This window comes from Cuculus canorus, chromosome 5 (genome assembly GCF_017976375.1).
Source record: "Cuculus canorus isolate bCucCan1 chromosome 5, bCucCan1.pri, whole genome shotgun sequence".
Taxonomy (NCBI): Eukaryota; Metazoa; Chordata; class Aves; order Cuculiformes; family Cuculidae; genus Cuculus; species Cuculus canorus.
This window is the reverse complement of record NC_071405.1, coordinates 41,152,286-41,171,316: the sequence shown is the minus strand read 5'-3', so window position 1 is coordinate 41,171,316 and position 19,031 is coordinate 41,152,286. Positions and strand designations below refer to the sequence as shown.

The window sequence follows — 19,031 nt, the reverse complement described above, 5'->3', positions numbered from 1 at the left end:
TCCTCGTTCATTGCTTCTGTGCATGATCCTTATTTCAATAATCTAATTTCTTCCCTAGATCAGAGCATCCATTTTGGGGGAAAGGCTAGATACCTAGCAGAGAAACAACATGACAAGCCAGACCATCAGGATTTCCACACAACTCCATCTGCATCAGGCAATCGAGACTACCCAAAGCATGCCTGAAAGAGGGGACAGACATAAGGAACAAGATATAAGTGCAGTTTACAATTCCATTGTTAAGCCTTTAACCCTTGGTAATCTGCCACTTCGAATTCCCCTGGTAGTCCCTTTGATGGCAGTGGCTGTGGCAAGGTGGAGATTTGGGCTGAGATTTAAGTAAAATGCACTCAAAACACTTAGGAGGTCTGGAGATCTCAGGGGCAGTCACAGAATGGTCCAGGCAGGAAGGTTGGGACAGTTTTAAATTACTAATTCTAAGCCATTCATCAGTATAAATCTGGAATGCATACACAGGCACTGGTCTGGAAAAAGCAATTTTCTGAAACAGGTAAGAAAGAAAGACCCTGTGTTTGTATAGGTTGAGTGCGTAGGCTGATGTGACCTTCCAGATGTCTTTAAAACACATCATAAAGCAGACTGCTCTGGCAGTCTGTGAGTGTGAAATCTACTGTAGCTTAGCAGTGGTTCTGCAGGCTGTCCAGAAGTCAGGACTTTAAATCCTACCAACAGTCTGTCACAGATGGTATGGCAGAGGGGAAAAAAGGGATTCTAAAATGCTGAGAGAAAAAGTAGGCCATGTAGCTGCTGATCACGATATAGTTGCCTGGATAGCAAAACTGTACATCTAACATATGCTGCAATTCAATATTCTCCAGCAAGTCAGAGGCCTCCGTGAATTTCTCTTGCATTTGCCAAATGCTCTGCAGTTCACTTTCCAGTAGTAACATGGGAAACTGTGTTAAACAAATCATGGTTGGGATAACTTCTCAGAGATCTGTAAATTCACACAATATTGTATCTACAGAGGAGATGTGAACACATTACAAATATAATATAACATTATGCAAGGGAACAGATTCCACCTGCCCCATTTGTTTCAGCTAGTTTAGCTTCTTCTACCTTAATCTCTTGTCTCTCTTGACCACACTGTACCCTCTATGCTTGTCCAGTGTGTTAAAGAAATAAAAAAAAACTCAGCTATGCTCTCCTGGACATGCCTCTTTACAACAAGTAAAGCTATAAGTCTACAACCATTTCAGTAGTGTCTTCTGGGCTTAAAATCAAATTATATTATTAATAATTGCAAAGTACAAGCCTTTGTTTGCTGCAGTTAACACAGACTTCTTTATATGCAACAGTTTCTACTCCTTGTACCCTTGCCTGCATATATTTCACTGATGTTACCACGTACTGACGTTAATATCACTCCCAAGTCACTCATTTCAAGTGCGACACGCATGTATTTGGCCACTTGTCAGCATGTCTACATCACTCAATGAAGCGGATGCCCCCAGACTGCCCCTACGAAGGCTAACTAACAAACAAAAGGAGCATAGTACAGCTCCCACGCCAGGACAGCTCTTGCATCTGGGAGGGAGGCTAGCCTGAGTGTACGAGCTGTCCTTCCCTCTTGTCTGAAGATTCATATCCTTCCTTTCCTGTATGAGGTACAGCCACTTCTCACAGTTCATTGACCTCAGCTGTGAAGTCAGATACTCTAATTCAGCTGAAAATTACATTATTTTTCATGCTAGTATTTCTGGTGCAATATTATATCGACTTTTTTTTGTGAAGTCCATTGCTAAACGTACGAATCTCAAGCTTCACTTCATGTCAGCTGTCACGGTCACCTCCTCAGATTCTCAGGATCTACCAGGCATAATGTGGGTGCTCCAAGCCTGTCCAAGTGGCTCCAGGGCATTGCTAGTGCTGTTCAAGAGCATTATTTTATCCCTAATTGAAGGCTGTAGTTATTTTCTACGTGTACATTTATGATAGTTGATTGAGAGGTATCTCAGTTCCTCATCCTTCCCTTGATCACATTAGCTTTCCATGTAACCTTAAGACCCTACTGTAGAGAAGCAGCAAAGTAAAGGAAAATCATACTAAATCCTAAAGTAATTCTACTTTGATCTGCTAACCTCTGCGTGTTTCCTGAGAATCTCAACCAATACCTTGGCTTTAAAAATACGTTCCAGTAACTCACTATTTTAAGCTCTCATGATACCAGAGACATGGTACACAGCTACCCACAGGCATGAAAATTCTCATGTGCCAGATATCGTCCCTTCTGTGCATTTTTCAGCATGTGGTGTATGACCCAGACAAAGAGATCGCAGCTAGGAAAATCTTATCTCTGATGATCTCTTGGAATCTGTTGCTGGCTTGGGAGCCTTCATGGGTAAGGGTAGTTAGAAGAAATCTAAAACTATTCTATACCACATAACTGGCCTATGGCAGTCACTGTAAAAAGAGAGAGTAGAAGTTCAGCCACAGGTCTCTTTGCCAGGCTGGCTTTGAAGTTTAATAAGCATTAGGTTTCCACCAGAATGAAAATTTTCACTTAAAAGATAGCTGAAATGCTGGAAAAAAAAAAGTACTTTATGAGACAGCAATTTGTCTTGAACACATACAATGACCACATTGATCTCTTTGTGCATTTTCTAATTAAGTTAATAGAAAGACAAGTATTTCTCTAAGGAAACAATAATTTAGAAAATCTGGGTTGACAGGGAGTTGTTGAAGCTACATGGTTGCCTAGGAACTCTGTGAAATTGTTCCAGATATCTGTTCTGTGAGCTGTCTGTATAACCAGGATTTGAAATGCCTCTACCAGCTCTACCTCAAAAACACTTTTTTTCCCTAAGAGATTGTTGTATCAATCTATCCCTTCCTAGAGAGGTGATATCTGGAGGTGGGTTGGGGTCCTGTATTCCTTTAAACAAATGCACTGTACTGTTTAATAAGCTACAAAAGCATAATATTCAAATAGATGTGCTTCTACGGCTCTATACAAGTTCCACTTATTTTCATCCACTTATACATCATTTCACTACACTGGCATCTGCAAGTACCTTTCAGTGTCAAGATGTCACTGGACAAGACGGACATTGCTTTCAAAGCCCATTGTGCTCCATAAAAAAAAAATCTTTGTGTCCTTAAAGTTAGTCAGGATGAAACTCAAAGGAGTACACTGGATACTAGAGCATATTTGGTGGGGCAGGTGAAAAACATCCATAAAATTAACAGCTTGGGTTAATTTGCTATAGCAAGAAAAAAAAAAATTACAGTAGTCTGAAGGTCAAATGGAATAAAAACATGTTTTTAATCCTCTTATCTACTTACAAATCACTGATACTTTAGGTCCACTAAAGTCATTTATAGAGATTTTCACATAACAAGCTGGCATGCCTGTTATATACTGACCTAAATTTACCTTCCACAGTTTTGTGAATTCTCAGAATGGTATTTTACATGTGGAGTCACCAGCATCTCTACCTGCTGTAACGTAAACCATGGTATAGCAAGTTTACAGGATAATTCTGGTTGTTGAGAAAGCAAACAAAGACCAAAACTTACCATCTGATTCAGAAGCTGCTCTGAAAATCAAGTAGCTGCTGGGAAGAGGCTGAGTGATTGAACCAACATTTTCTCCCTTTGGGCCCTGGAAATGCACACAGACAAAAAACCGTAAGGCACAGAAGATACAATGGACTGCTCGACATCTTTCTACCCTTCCTAGGTAGTGTGTATGTTTGTAATAGGCAAGAAGGAAGGAGCAGATGGAGAAATTTAGAGACTCATTAGTAATCACTATATTGCTGCTGCAGCTCCAAAGCAGTAGTGGGCTCTGACGTAAATGGGGCTTGGTCTAACCTATACTCAGCCCCAAACCTACTCTGTTTATTCAGATTCCCAGGAACAGAAGAAACTCATTTCTGTCACCTGGAACAAAACCAGTCCAATACTTGCTATTAGCCATTTTTGTGCAACACCTGAACAGACTCTTCAGTGTGCTGCATGTTGAGTCTGCATCCTGACATGCTAGCGATGAAGAACCCTTTATGTGTCACCATAAAAGAACCCATAGCTTCTGCTGTTAGTGTCACTAGCAGGGGCAATGGCAGCTTTTCTGGAAGGAAACAAAGGAGAAATTGCATCCCACAAACCTGCCTGTGAGAAATGAGGAGACATGGAAAACCACAGGCTGAGAAGTTTGCTTGTTTGTGTTGCCTTTAGTTTAGGAGCTGTGTCAAAAAAAAGTTTATAGCGTCTTGCAAATATCCTGTCACAATCCCTCCAGGATGACCCTCCAGAAACGATTCCTAAAGAGGTAGAGTCCATCTTGGATTAAGCATTTCTTTGAGCACAAACACAGGTTCCCACTTTGATCTCCTCCCTGTTTTCTCCTCTCTTGAGCTCCAGAAGCTCCTAAGAAAAAGCAGTTCTTGTACCCCACAAGCACAGCTTCACATTCTCTGGTATGGACTTTATGCCATGACCCTGAGTTTCTAAAACATACTACACAATGCTGAAAAACTATCAGCAAATTTTTGCAGTTTGAATATAACTCTCCTTACATGGACCTTCATAATATCCCATGCTGCTCCCTGAAAGGATGGCTTCTCCCTAGCATTAGTTTCTAAGTATGGAAATGTGACTGCTACTGAAAAACTCCTCCTGCATCCAAGTGTCTCGTAGTTAAATAGTGGTTTAATCTGGATTTTTGGGTTTGAGTTCCACTTAAGAAAACAAAACTCAGAAATAATCAAGAGTTGCACTCTTCAAGCATAGGACAAGCATCAAATTACGTGCTCAGTCTACAGCATAAAGATGCAGTGCCGAGAAATGATCTCCAATCTAGCTTCTTGTCTTCACATCCGCAGCGTTTTGCTTCCAGGAGAAACTGGGATCCCCGTTACTCACTTCTTTTTCCCCTTCTCTCTCCCACAAGGGGTTCACAAAATTAAGACTGTTTAAAGGCATAATAGTCAGGACTGGTAAATTTGAGATTTGATTAGTAAACCAGACCAGAGCAGCTTAAGACATCACTAGTGACGTTAATGCAATCAGACATTATTCCTGATGCCATTTTTCCTTTCAGTAGCTTGCAGTTGAGCAGGGTGTTTGAGGACTGTTGAGAATACCATTACTTTTGTTTTCAGTGCAGAGGGTGATTTTTGCTCTGTTGGAGGAAAAAAACCACGACCAAGCAGTACAGACCTAGAGAACCGTTATTAACAAAAAGGGGGGAAAAGGAAGGAAGGAATAACACAAGGTTTTAACAGATATTTAAGCATATGGATAAACAAAAGGAGCAGCCAAGTCATCCTGTCAAGGAAATGCATTCAATAATAAGGCATGCTCATACACAGAGAGGGCTGTTTCCCACAGAAAGAAGAGTAGAAGAAGAGAAAAAACATAAAAATAAAGTGCATATCTTCAAAGAGTAAATGAAGTTCGGTATCTGCATGGCAGAGATAATGATGCTTTCTGTCTCCCAGCCTTTGAGCATCATACCTGTTCAGAGTCTTAAGACCTCCAGAACAACGACTATCTCTTACTAAAAAGGAATGTTATCCCTGCTACACTAGGACCCAGAGCTTAGCTGCAATCTCTAGACAGTACAACTAAGAAACTAAGATCATTCCTATCTTTATTTTTGATTTGAGACTTTAAAAGTATTGTTCAACAGGGGTTGATGAGGTTTTGAAAAATCGAGTGGATTCACACTGTTTTAGATCATATGACAAGATATCTAGTCTTGGACAATCATTAAACAAAGCTTAAAAAAAGAGGAAAAAAATGCCCTTTCATTAACAGTGCTGTGGATAACTAAGGATGAAGATGAATCTGTGTTGTATTACGGAGTAGAACAAACAATTGTAAAAGCAGCAGCACAAGCCTATTACTAGAATCTTTTCCCTCTAATGGAATGACTCAACGTTCTTAAATTCAACAAAATTGAAATTATATATATCCCCAGATTCACTGGTTTTGACCCCAACTGATTTAGTGCCCTGAATAAACGTCAGAACAAGCTGCAGTCAATAAAGGCCTCCCCAAACTACACTGTTCAGTTAGCTCTTGAGCAAGCTCAAACAAAATACAAACTATTTAAGGACACTTTTTGGGACAGCTGGGCAAACCCTGCCAGCTGACAGCCCTATACTCCCTCTGCAAAGCAAGAGGACAGACACTCACACCCTCATGCTGATTTACTAGGTTGGCATTCCTCAGTCTCCTGCAGTCAGCTTGGCAAAAAGTCTCCTCCCCGAAGCAGCGTGGGATCAAACTGCGTTCACACAAAGGACAAAGTGTCTCTGCAGAAGTATTTGGAGAGGGCACGGGGGAAGCTTTTCTTACTGCTGCTTGTGCTACTAACTGATTTTGAGACCTTAGTTTACAAAGGCCTGGGCAGAGCATAAAAGTCTAATCCATTTGTGATATGAAGGAGTTTCAGGCTAGAACTCTCAAAATGCCAGGGAAGTAGTGTAGAATACACTCTCTCCCCTTAGTTATATGTTTCTAAGACAGCACTAGTCTCATACCTTATCTACTTATCATCTGAAAGGTGCCCCAAAATCTCATCCTGCTCTAACTGAAGTTAAATGCCTGCACATCAAATTTAATTCGCTAGCACAACTATAAATGCCTACGGCAGTGCTTGGACCAGACATTTGTTATGGGGCCAAACCCAGTTAGATCCAAACATTTGCAGAGCAGCCAGGCCAACACATAGAAAGGAGCTCATTAATTACCCTGAGTTATATGGAAGTCTGCTGACACGAGTCAAAACTGGACCATCAACTCTAATGTGGAAAATCCTTGAAAATTTCACAAGTCACTTCAGCCAAAAGTGGAAGTTGTTTAGCCAGATCTTATCTCTATCATGATGGATGGTAACTTGGGCTTTTTGCTTAAGCATTGGCTAATCTACATTTAATGCAAAGTAGGCATTCTTTGCACAGTTATACATAACAAATTTAGGTCAGTCAGTTTTTCTCCAGTTGCTTTAAAAGAAGGCCATAAAGTTGCATAAAATGAAACAGTATTTTTAGCAGTTTCAGCCTTAAACTGTTGTCAGAGTGCAGATAGCTTCTTTGACATCAAGTGGTTCACTGCTGAATTTCTTCTTGATGTGTGTTCTGGTATTCACCTTGTGGCTGAAAGCATCTATCACACATAACAATCCTAGTTGAACTCAGGTTTCACGAAATATCCTAGTATGCAGCTGAAATGTAGCTATCCAAATATCTGTCTTAAGGGACTTATTACTTTGACTTTAAAATTCAAATCTCTTAGGACTTCCTCTAGTACACAAACATTTTCAGGGATACATTCCCTTCATATTTAATATAGTAATACTATTTCTGTCATATATTTTCTCAAGAGACACAAGAATTAGATATACACACACGATCAAATGCATATACATATTGATAAAAACATCCTCTTTGGATGAATCATATCAAGGGAAGGGCATTCTAGCATAACACTTCAGAAGTGTCAGCAACACTAGTTTTCAGTACTCGACTGCGCTTTTGATTCTACTTTTTAACTGCCTCTCCTGACTGTGCTTTTCAGAAGAATTCAGTTGACCTGTCAAGTCACAAGGATTTTTTCTGTTGATGGACATCAAATGATCGACAGCCTTCTCAGGTGCATGCTCTGAATTAAAAAAAGCATCAGAACTCTCAAAACTGAATAGGAAGCAAGGTAGCAATGAAACCTTCAGGACTTAAAGCGAAAGCATTGCATCTATCCACAGATCAGAGCTGAGCTACTGTCAGAAAACAGCAGCTCTTACCCCTAGTTGTTGAGGTTAATTTTAATTCTTTCCTCCTACCTTATTAGAAATTGCAAGACTTTACAGTGAATGTATAGCTGTGTTTAAAGCTGTTCAATTAACTGCAGAGATGAGCAGGAGTAAGGCTGCTTGATCTGCTCCCACAGGGTTTCCCCTCCATTTTCTTAGACCTTCTGATGCCAATGACAAATGCCTTCATCACTCTCACAAGAGTCTTTCCAAGCAGATTTACTCTGCTGACCACCTTGCAGCAAGGCAGTAGCTTGTAATGCCCTGCTTACACCAGTGATGTCTCCTAGAGATTTTATGTTTGCAATAACTCTGCCGAGTTACTGTTTTTAATGAGGAAGGAAGAGTTCAGAAACACGTGAGTTTTGTCTTCAGGGTATCCAAGAGATGTTGCTCTCAGTGGTTCTCAGGAGGTACTGGGGTCTTCCTCTTTGCTCCTAAGCATTAGATAAGTTTTTTCTTTTTGCTTATTCTTAAAGAAAAGCAGAAAAAGAAATGCAGCTCTCTAAAATTTGCAGGGAGATATTTTAAGAAATTATGAATCATTTGTGTTACAGGGAGATCCAGAGGCCGCTGCATTAGCTTCTGTGTGCACAGGAAGATATTGTCTCAGCCTGTGAGTAACAACAGACTAAAGAGCAACTCAAAGTGAAGGAGAGAAAAACACGCTATTTTCATTTCAAGGAGAAGAAAATGATGGCAACCTATGCAAAGCCACACCTTTGTGGAACAGTGAAGGCTTGAGCAGAGCACTGAGCTCCAAGTTCATCACAAACAAACCCAAACCTTCGAGGCATTAGAAAAGACAAATCCAATTTTTCACCTGTTCTTTGTCACTTTACTAGCCCTCTTGCAGTGTTGTGCAACGCACTTGGTGCTTTGTTTGTTCTTGCTTTGGGAAAGCCAGTTAACTGACACTGTTCTTCATCTCTTTTTAAAGATGTAGGCCATGGCTTCATATACCTTCTAGGTATTGATCTTTTTCCTGCATTAACATGTTTTCCCTTTCCTCAGTCTAAGCATGCATCTCTACACAGATGACACATTTGTATAATATTAATATTTTTATGTCACCATTCACCATTGCTAACAGCAATTGAATAACTGCAAATCTAGATAATATCAATGCCAGATAATGCTAGTGCTCAAACACTTTGGTGACCAAGAATAGATTGTTCGACTCATCAGGATTATTACCTTTACAGCCCAAATTGATTGATCCAAAGGATGAAAAAGTTTAAAACAGAAGCCATCCTTTTTGGAGGGCCTCTCGATCAGCTCACAAGAATGGAGCAAGATTGTCCCAACCCACTGTCCGATCTTTGGCGTTTTATAAATTAGCAGCACTCCTGGTTTCAGGACACACCACAGCTTGGTCCAACTCTTCAGAGTCCCACGAATCTGGAAGGAAGCAGGGAGAGAACAGAAAGTTGCATTTATGTTGCTCCTTAAAAGAAAAGCAATGTTTATTCAGTATTTATACACTGTTTTCAGCATGTGTTTCTCCCAAGGCCCCACTACAATACACTTCCTTAGGAAGATACACTGCATTATCTGAACAGCCTTGGGGAACTCATAGCAAATTCCTAGACCTTGCAAATATCACTATCAGAATCTAGTTTTCATATTTTCATTACTGGCTTAGTGTTAGCAGCTTGCTTAATTTTTTAGGCAGCCAGCACTGCTGGTCCACATGACAGTGATTTGGTAAAGACTATGAAGAACACACCAATCAGAACATTGCATAGTATAATGTTATAGCTAGTCTAATTTGACTTCTAAGTCATTTTATTAATGCTCTGCAGAACAAAGCTATTAATGGATTCTGTCCGACACCTCTATTTTTAAAAGCATCTTCTACAGCTTGTTTACTTCTCTGTCAAGCTGAACGCACGGTCTCTGTTGTGTAGAAGACATTAAATCTGATAGTGTATATTAATGACAACTGCTTTAGGAATAGGAAAGTTTCTCCGTAAGGTTATATTTTGCCTATTGTCTTTTTGTCTTCAACATACAGAGGCCAAACCTAAAGTCTTATGTTAGTGTTCTGTTCTTGTGGCCCAGCATCATCTAGTGCTGAAACAGAAACTTCCAGCCACAGGAAACATGCAATAGCTATTTTGCTTAAAAACTCTCAATATTTACCTGTCATCAATGCCAAATATTATGGAGAAATTTTGTTGCCAATCCAATGCTCAAGTGAAAAATACACATCTTGCTTTTCTGGCCTCTAATACTGATCATAGAACAATGTTGGAAGTTTTTCACACTGGTCAAATACAATCATATTGTTTAATTAAATCTCTAAGGTTTGTTTGTTTGTTTGTTTTCTTAAAAAAGTAAGAGCTATGTGTTTGGTTACATTCAGAAATTAAGTTTTGCCATGATAAAAGAGGTGGCCAATTCAATATTAGTCAAGAAGATTAAATAGCCCCAAATGAGGAGAAAAAGCCATGGCCAAAGGTAGCATCTCTTGGTGTCAATCCAAATTTATTTCGCCACATACAAAGTTTACGGACTTCAGTGGGGACCTGTCACTAGTTGAATCTTTGCACGAGGAGAAATTACAGTTGTCACAAGGTCTAATACGTTTTGTTCTGCACTGTGACAACTTAAAATCCAACTGTCAATAGAACAATCTGCTCATTTCCAGGCTGTTACTGTCTATTCCCTGCTTAGTACAAAAGCACTTCTATGGGAAGAGACTTTTCTTTCAGAGAAAAAGAAAGAAAGAAACATCATCGCTTCCTTTTTTACTATGCCCTTTTTGAGACCTTGTTGCTACTTAAAGACATGGAACAGAGGGACTGAGTCAGGCTGATTGAGACAGGTTAAGATGGAAAGTAAATATTCCCCATAAATCCACTTTTATAGCCTTTATTTAAGTACAGATTTAGAGCAACTGCAACTCAAAAGTCTTCCTTATTCAGTCTTCCTTCACTCAAAAAAGTACTAGTGCATAAATCTCAGACATATCAAGTACTTCTCACTTATTTCTTTCCACAGCCTCATAAGTAATGGTCTGTCTTGCATACCTTCAGCCAGTCTGCTGTGATCACTACACTGGGATCCTTTAGTGCACTGAAGAGTTGTTTGGTAGCTCTTTTCTTCTCCTGTCTGTAATTTTTTTTTTGTACCTGGTTGAGAACAGAGAAAATATAGCAGCTGTAATCATGGCCTCTTTTCAGGAGGAAAGAACACAATACATTAAGAACAGCTATGTATAGCACAGCTAGAACTTGACCCAGTACAGGTTCCCCAGAAATGAGCACAAGCAAGAGTGAAAACAACGAGATAGCAGGCATTTTCTTTGCTCCTGAAGTTCTGCTGAACATAAGCTAATTTGGATTTTCTTTGAGGGGAACAGAAAGAGGCTGAACATGCAGTCCTCTCCCTCCCCTCAAATTAAGTAGATTAAATCTAATTTAATCCAAACCAAATTATTGATACTTTTGGTTTGGCAGACAAGCAAGTGTTCAAGCAGTAATTCGCTCATACTGCCTAGGCACGCTCCTCCTAACAAGGCCAATGGAGGATTACAATCCTCTTGAGGTCCCTAATGGCTCTGCAACAGACAAAGTAAAATAATTATGCTGATATGTTCTGTTTGCAGCATATAATATAATCTTGTATATAAACCCTGTAAATGCCCTTGACTCTTAGTGACTCCTAGAATAGTTGGAGGCTTCTCTGGGTCTTGGGGATTGACTCAGAGTAGTTCCCAATGGTTCGTTCAGAAGGTATTATTTGTTTTGTAAAAGAAAGCGAGCTGATGCTGACTTGGCTACTTTGCATATACCTTCAGTGTTTCCTTCTTCGTGAATTTGGCCGTGGGAGACACACACTCTTTGTCAGACCCATTGCAAAGCTTATACTCGATCTAAGAAAAGAGAGAAGAAATAGGAATGAGTTAACATGAAGATGTTCAAGTCATGTGCAAATGAAGAGTCGTTTAAATCTTCCAGGAATCCATGAAAGATCTGGATTGCAAACTTCAGCAGCAGAACATGAAGCAGGAGCTGAAAATACATATTTGTGGTGCACTACAAACTTCAGACATTAATCTAGATAAAACAAAATAAAATAAAACAAAACAAAAAATCTATTCTTATTCCTAACTTTGAAAACCACCCATCTCTTTTCAGATCTGAAAGCACTTTAATTACTGGAATAAAAATTAGGAGAAGCCAGCATAGTTGTTTCAGAACTACACTCAATATTGTCAATGACTGTTGCCCTATGAAATGTCCAGAAACATAAGTGGGCAAGAAATGACCTAATCATGTTACAGATAATAGAGGAAATTATCATCTTCTTGGCCTCGTGAAGCAAGGCACAAAATATACAGTCACTTCAAATCATGTTTGATAGCATCAGTGCTGTTTAATTTCACTTTCAGAGGCTGAAGACTGATCTCATAATCATGCTGATGGGCTGAAAAAAACACTACTTTTCTTAGACATAGTCACAATATCACTGTTCCTGTAATAATGTAGGCTTAGAGAGCATAGCTCTCTGGCCCAGCTCACGACAAGGACCCTTACTTAGATAGGGACTGTCACCAAATTGCCCAAAACTTGGGGATGGTTAGTGGCGAGGTACAATCTGGACTCTGCTACTTTTTATATGACTGTGAGGAAGTTAAGTTTCTCTCCTTGTACCTCTTTTACTTCCAACCTTTCATGTGCCTGATGAATTCAGACTGTGATCCTTTGGGGTCAGGCACTGTCTCTGCCACTTACGCACAGTAGTTCTTTAAAAAACTCAGCCCTTGGCCACCTTGATTTAATGGATATGATATAAAAATAAGCTGTACTAAGGAAAAAAAAAATACTGCTATGATGCGAAACAAATCCACTGAGCTTTCAAACTCTGTCTCCGGTATGACATGAACTGATGTAATCATTTTATAGTGCCTTCAGGTTTGAGAGGCCCACTTCCTTTTTCCCTCCCAGTGACAAAGTAACCTCTCTGGCTACTACAGCCATGAAACACACTGAACATTAGCATGAGCAGGAATATATTTAATGACAGCCAGATCAGCCCTTTTGACATGACTTAGATAAAAATATGCAAATGCATGACCAGATCATAGCAAACAGACCATCAACTATGCTTCAGAGACTGAGGCAGGAGTAAAAAAGGGAGATAAGGGTGCATGCTCAACTGAGCAAAACTCTTTCTGGATGATACAGGATTAGAAATTAGGGGCAGAATGTGCAATTTGCAACAGAGCCAGGGTACCTATTACTTGTTTGCACACATCCTTATAGCAGTCTTTCACCAAAAAAAAAGTACACTCCAGACTTAAGAATAAATAAAAAAACGATGGCACATAAAGACCAGTGAAGTCCCTGATTTGACTGTCCAGTTTACAAGTCAACTTGGCATTGAATCCACTCAAAGAAAATTTCAGCTCTGGACTCCTGCAAATTATTCAATACTTGTAATTTCTGTTTTAATAAAAAGCACATCCTCTACCTCTCCTCTACCTGCAATGGAGTTGCTGATGCATATTTGATATTTCTGCACATGGGATTTCATTGTAAAAACACAAGGTTTATGATGGGGACCGCAGCACAGATACAGTGTCTGAGCAGAGAATTTTGCCCACAGGGTCTTTGTCACATTTCAAAGGGCAGTAGTAGACATTTGGGAGATATGCTATAAGCTTTTCTTTACAAGTAAACATTTCTAAGTGCTTAAATGTCTCTGAGCAAGAATCCTTTGGAATTACCGGGAGATTATGCCTTCATGATTTGAGATGTGTCCTCTGAAACTGGTCAGAACAATTCACCCTCTTTCTCCAAATTAGCAGGGAGAATGTCCTGTCCTTGAGATACAACTACGAGAGAACTGTCTATTGGCAATTTCACTCCCTCCAGCCTGCGAGATCAGACTCTGACAGAAACAGTGCATACTATTCCTCATTAGCCAGCATGCAAATTAGAAAAAGCACAGACATTCTCTACATTCTAGGAAATCCAGTTCAAGTGTCTGCAAAACGTCAGGATATAATGCTCACTTTTTGTTTAACTAATTAAAACAAGCTACAGTCACTTGTTTTCTAAACAATTACATATTAACACTTACAAAAAGAATAAAATCTTAGCCCCTAAGCTCACTTTTGCTCAAGAAAATTTACTTGAAGATGATTTCAGAAAGGCTTACCAACAACCACTGCAAACCATGCAAACCTGAGCCGTAAACCCGCTGCTCGCGGGGAACTGGCATTAACACAGACAGAGGCACTTTCACTGCTCTACCAGCCACTCCTGCCTCCTCCTCTCTGGGTAAGGCTAAAAATAGAGTTAAATAACCACAAGGCTTCAAACCTGGGACATTTACACAGAGAGACATTGGTTCAGCCTCTTCCAGAGAGCTGACTTGTAGCTCTGTGACCAAGGATATTGTGCACCCAGTGCCAGCCAATAATGCTATGCATGCTATAAAGCAGCTGCACACAAGGGCAGACGAAGAGATAATCTCCCCTTGTACCTCTTCAGCCTTTAGGAGCTCAGTAAATACAGTGAAACTTGTCTGAAATCATTACAAACTGGTTTTGCACTATGCATTTTCTCTTATCTCTCCTTAACAACTGCTCTTGACACTGCTAAGGAGAGGCCACCTCTCACAAGTGCACACAAAGCATGGCAGAAATCTAGATGGACACCCAAATCTTCCAACACTGCCTCTCCTTTCAAAAACTCACCTGTTGGAGACCAAAGAGCAAGGCAGGCCCAAATGCTGGGAAAGTGCACCTGGGCCATGCTCTCACCCAGATAACCTCTCATAATTACATTCCTACTATTGTGTTCATCCTGCATCACAGAAATCAAACAAACACTCTTTCACACAGCACTTCAGTGCTCTAAGTTGTTCCATTCAGAAAGAGTCTTTACATTCCCAAGATATTGGGAATTTAATACCACTCCTTGCAAGGTGTGGAAGACATGTGGCTTTAGAAAAAAAGCCCTGCATGCAGCTACCTGGTCCTTGGGCTTCTCCACTGGCAAGATAAATGGGAGGCTTTGTTCGCATGAGGAACCTGCCTGAAAAAGCAAAACCAAGATGGGTTTGCAGCTTGCCAGGTTCTAACAATAGCATAGGACACATACACTAGCCTTGGTTACATACTCCCAAAGTCCTCACATCACCACGTCCCTGTACTGACCTCTTCCAGGACATCCTAGCAGAACAACCTGCAAGCTCCAGGCCAGCACAGTTAAACGTATTTGAAGATGCAACACCTATTTTCATGTACTATAAGAAATGACTTGCCTGCAGCTGCTTCCTTCATGTTGTATTTTCATTTCAGCTGGTGTCATTTGCATTTTATAGCTTCATAGTTGAATAAATTTAGTTTAAAATTTAGTAACAGGCTTTGCTCCTACTTCTAGTTACTCTCCAGTAATACATCAGGGAGCTGCAGCCAAAAAAGCCTGTACATGAATCTTGAAGTCAGATCTAATTTATAAGATGATTCCATCTCTACAGGAAATCAAACTCAGTAACTCTAGATGTAGGGCCAGGTTTCACCCAGATCCAGAGTCTTTACATCCAGTTTTACCTCTCCGTAACAGGCTGGACAGAAATGTTGCGTTCAGGAAATATTGGTTAGTTTGCATCCCCTCCCTGTTACACCAATTCCCAGGGCTCTATCCCAGGATCTCAACTCTCAGTTTTGGACGCTATGCTCTACACTAAATATTACAGCCTTCTCTTCCAAAACAATTAAGGATCATGATTGCCCTGCTGATCAGGAACAGCAGGAGACACCTCTGCTGACAAAATCAACCTTTCAACCATAATTATTCATACTTAATTACACTGCCAAATGAGGCCCACATAAACAGGGTCCTTCTTCCGTGGGTTTTATCAAGTCAGAGGAAAGTGGGGGCTTCTCTGTTTTCCCAAACATGCAAAACCAGTCATTTTCTTTTACTGAAAACATGCACACACAGTTTGTGCAGGAACACAGGAAGAGGCTTTCTCAATGACTTTAAACGAAAGACAAATGATTAATAACAGCCTGAGAAGAACTGAATGCAAGATTAGGGATGGATCCCTACCCCACTATACCTTACTAATAGAGTTCGGAGTCTGTGGTATCTCATCCCTCAGCGCTGATGGGCTGTTTCCTTCCACGTCTTTTCCTGCAACAAATAAATGAGATTCAGAAATAGAAAAATTCTGTGCAAAACCATGGCTACTCATGGCCTTAGAAAGGCTACTGCTAACAGCAAGCAAGAGAAAATCTCATGAACAGGAGCAGGCACACCAGGATCACAGAGAGGCACCTTGCAGAGCTTGAAATAGCCTGGATCCACAAGCATGGAGTATGCAGCAAGTACTGCTTAAAAGTTAGGTCTGAAAACACTGTGGTAAACCAACATGATGGTTGCAAAGTCCAGCAGATGAAGGCTTGGAAAAAACCAGAAATAATGTTGTTTATGCATCCTTAATCAGCTCCCTTCCATGTCTGCATTATGATGCAGTCTTAATTACATTACCACAGTTTGTTCTTTTCCTACAGACCCCATGCCTCATTCAACGCAAATAATAAATGGAATTCAGATAATAAGCAGCTATTCAATACATTAGCTTCATTGGTCAGTATCTGGCAACTAAACACAGATGCAATTGATAGCATGATTTGTTTGACAAATAATCATAATGTTACAGAAGATCATAAAACGTTACAGAAGACAGAACAGCATCTAGACATAGGAAAACAATTTAAAAATCCTGCAGATCAGTCTTCTGACCAAGTTATTTGTCAAAATAAGAAAATTTTTCAATTAACAAGTAATATTTATGAACACTTTGACACTTTTAAATCATTGTAGAGATATATTTCCACTACTCAATTATACTAAACTTGCAGTACACTGTACACATTATATAGTAGCATGAGTGTGGCAGCAGCTCTAGTCTGAGCAATAAAATGTAATAGTAAATTCTGTTCTTTTTGCCAAGCGTAGTCATGTCCATAGAGTATAAGAAAAGCATAGGGCTGCTAACAAAAACAGAAAGCCAAAAAATAGCATCTGATGAGACTAGCTTTTTAGTGCTAAGACATTAATTGTTATCCAATTGCAATGCAATTTTCTTCTCAAAATTGTTAGCAATCAGATCTTCAGAATACTGGATGCAGTAAAGAGCCACCGAGACAGTTGAAATATAATCCATTGTAGCACACTGTAAATATGAGAACTGTTAAAAATGTTTTTAAACATTGTGTGGGCCAATCTTGGAATCACCACCAAATCCAAAAACCAGCAAGGGGAAATCCTGAGTCTCCTGAAGTCAGCAGACGTTGTCACAGATGTGTCAGAATCCATAAAGTCCCCTGGAGTTTTCAGAGCAGCCATTTAAGAAGCCAAGCAACATTAGAAAATCCAGCCAATGAAGCTCACTGAAAAACATATATCCTCATGGTCATGTTCTGCACTTCCATCATGGGACATGTGAGAGAACAAGCATGTCCTATTACAACTGCAACTGTGCTACAGGGTTCCACTGGTAAAGAGACAGGACAAAAAATATGTCCTTTTTACAGGCATTAACAGGCAGTTTGATGTATCCATTCTCAAATTTATGAAAAGGCTTTGTGGGACAACTGTCCCTAGAAGGTGTTCAGCCTTCCACAAGGTGACTGGGATGGTGGGGGTTTCAGCTGTGTTTCTCACCCTGTGGCATAGTGCTGCACTGTGCTACACACGTGTAGCTGTGTTGATGCAGAAAGCAGACATTTCCAAGCCTGGGAGAAGAGGAATAGAATGTGCGTTGCTCATGTGACGAACTGAAGCAGAGAAATGACATATGCAGTTACATAGGAAGGTGGTGCAACAACAGGGAACCTGTGTCTTAACCTAGCTTCTTTACTGCCACTCCTCCCCTTGAAACACTGAGCCCTACATAAAACACTCAGGAACCTAATGTCTGTGGGCAGGAGAAAATCCCAAGTGGCCAGATATTTGACAGTCCCCTTGTGCTACCATGACAAGTGGGATGGCCATAAGCCCTTCTGTGTGTGGATTAGGACCTGTACCTCTACATTTTCCCTTTCTCTGATGGTGCTTTCCTCTCTATAGTCCCCAGTCTCCCAAGAGAGATAGAGGAGGTTGGAATAAACTCACAAAGCCATGTAGCTGCTGCACACATATGGGAAAGTAACATATGCTGTACAAGTTAAAGTAAAGTTAATGAGGATCAGTTGCTGCCTGCTTCAAGAGAATGGAGTTTATTAGCATAACAGAGTTCACATCCATTCTTTATTACATCTCATTTCTTAAAGAAAGATTAACTCCAAGCTGGTATCTATACAAAAAGCCTGGACGTGAGAGATTTCTGCCTTCTCTCAGTGATACAGCAAAAAGGGTTTGCACCTGAACAATGAGATTTTCACTGTTCATGAGGTTATGGACCATCATGCTCACAGAATTATGAAAAATCGGAACATGCAACTGTTCACTCTTAGAATATCATTTACAACAATTCATAAGACATGTTTATGGACTAGCACATACTGGTTTCTTATGCCAAACTTGTTAAGCCTATTGCCACTTGTGAGAGAAAAGTCATTTTTCGAAGGAGAGCTATCTTTGCTGTCCATCTCAATTAAGACTTGCTGTCGCCAGGTGGAAAGAGAGAGACAGACTTTGTTTAGAAAGCAAACTTAATTGAAATGATAGGGATTTTTCTCAAAAACACATACACATGGTTAAGTGCACAGCAAGTTCAACCCAGAGCAAAACAGACATAGCTGCCTCGAGAAAATAAGTAGGAAACCATACAAAAAGATACAAGAAGCTAAATATTAACTGGCTATAGAAGCTTAAGTTCTTATTTCTCTGATCTAGAAAACATAATGCCCACAACAGAAATAGACTTGAGTCTCTCCTGACTTAAAAGTGCTGGCTGCTAGCAGGGCATGTGAAGAAGGCTTCTCCACAAAGTAGCTCAAAAGTTTTGCACCAAATAACAAAAAAGATTTTGGGAAGGGAATCAGTGGTGCTTATGGCAACAGCCCTTACACATTGTGAGAAAAACTGCTAACACCCCAGTCTCGTGGTCACAGAGTAGAATTACTGATACCTTCTCATTACTGTCATGCACAGGAAAAAGAAATATTTAGTTCCTTTCCAGAACCGTATTCATATTCTTTGGTTTTCTGCTGGGCCTCAGTACTAAAGGTGCTTTTGCCTTTCCCCTTCACAATGAATGCTACAGCAAGCATGACTGA

The 19,031-nt window shown here is 40.1% G+C and overlaps 1 protein-coding gene across 5 annotated transcripts in view; it reads right to left on the bottom strand.

Annotated features, from left to right (window-relative positions):
• Positions 1 to 19,031, bottom strand: part of OSBPL5 (oxysterol binding protein like 5) — a 172,829-nt gene that overhangs the window by 35,128 nt on the left and 118,670 nt on the right. For all 5 annotated transcript variants that reach the window (XM_054066982.1, XM_054066983.1, XM_054066987.1 and 2 more), the window contains exons 3-7: positions 15,866 to 15,939; positions 11,583 to 11,663; positions 10,819 to 10,920; positions 8,981 to 9,184; positions 3,544 to 3,628 (exon numbers count right to left, since the gene is read on the bottom strand). In XM_054066982.1, the coding sequence (XP_053922957.1) occupies positions 3,544 to 3,628; positions 8,981 to 9,184; positions 10,819 to 10,920; positions 11,583 to 11,663; positions 15,866 to 15,939 (546 nt within the window). The remainder of the gene's footprint in view (positions 1 to 3,543; positions 3,629 to 8,980; positions 9,185 to 10,818; positions 10,921 to 11,582; positions 11,664 to 15,865; positions 15,940 to 19,031) is intronic.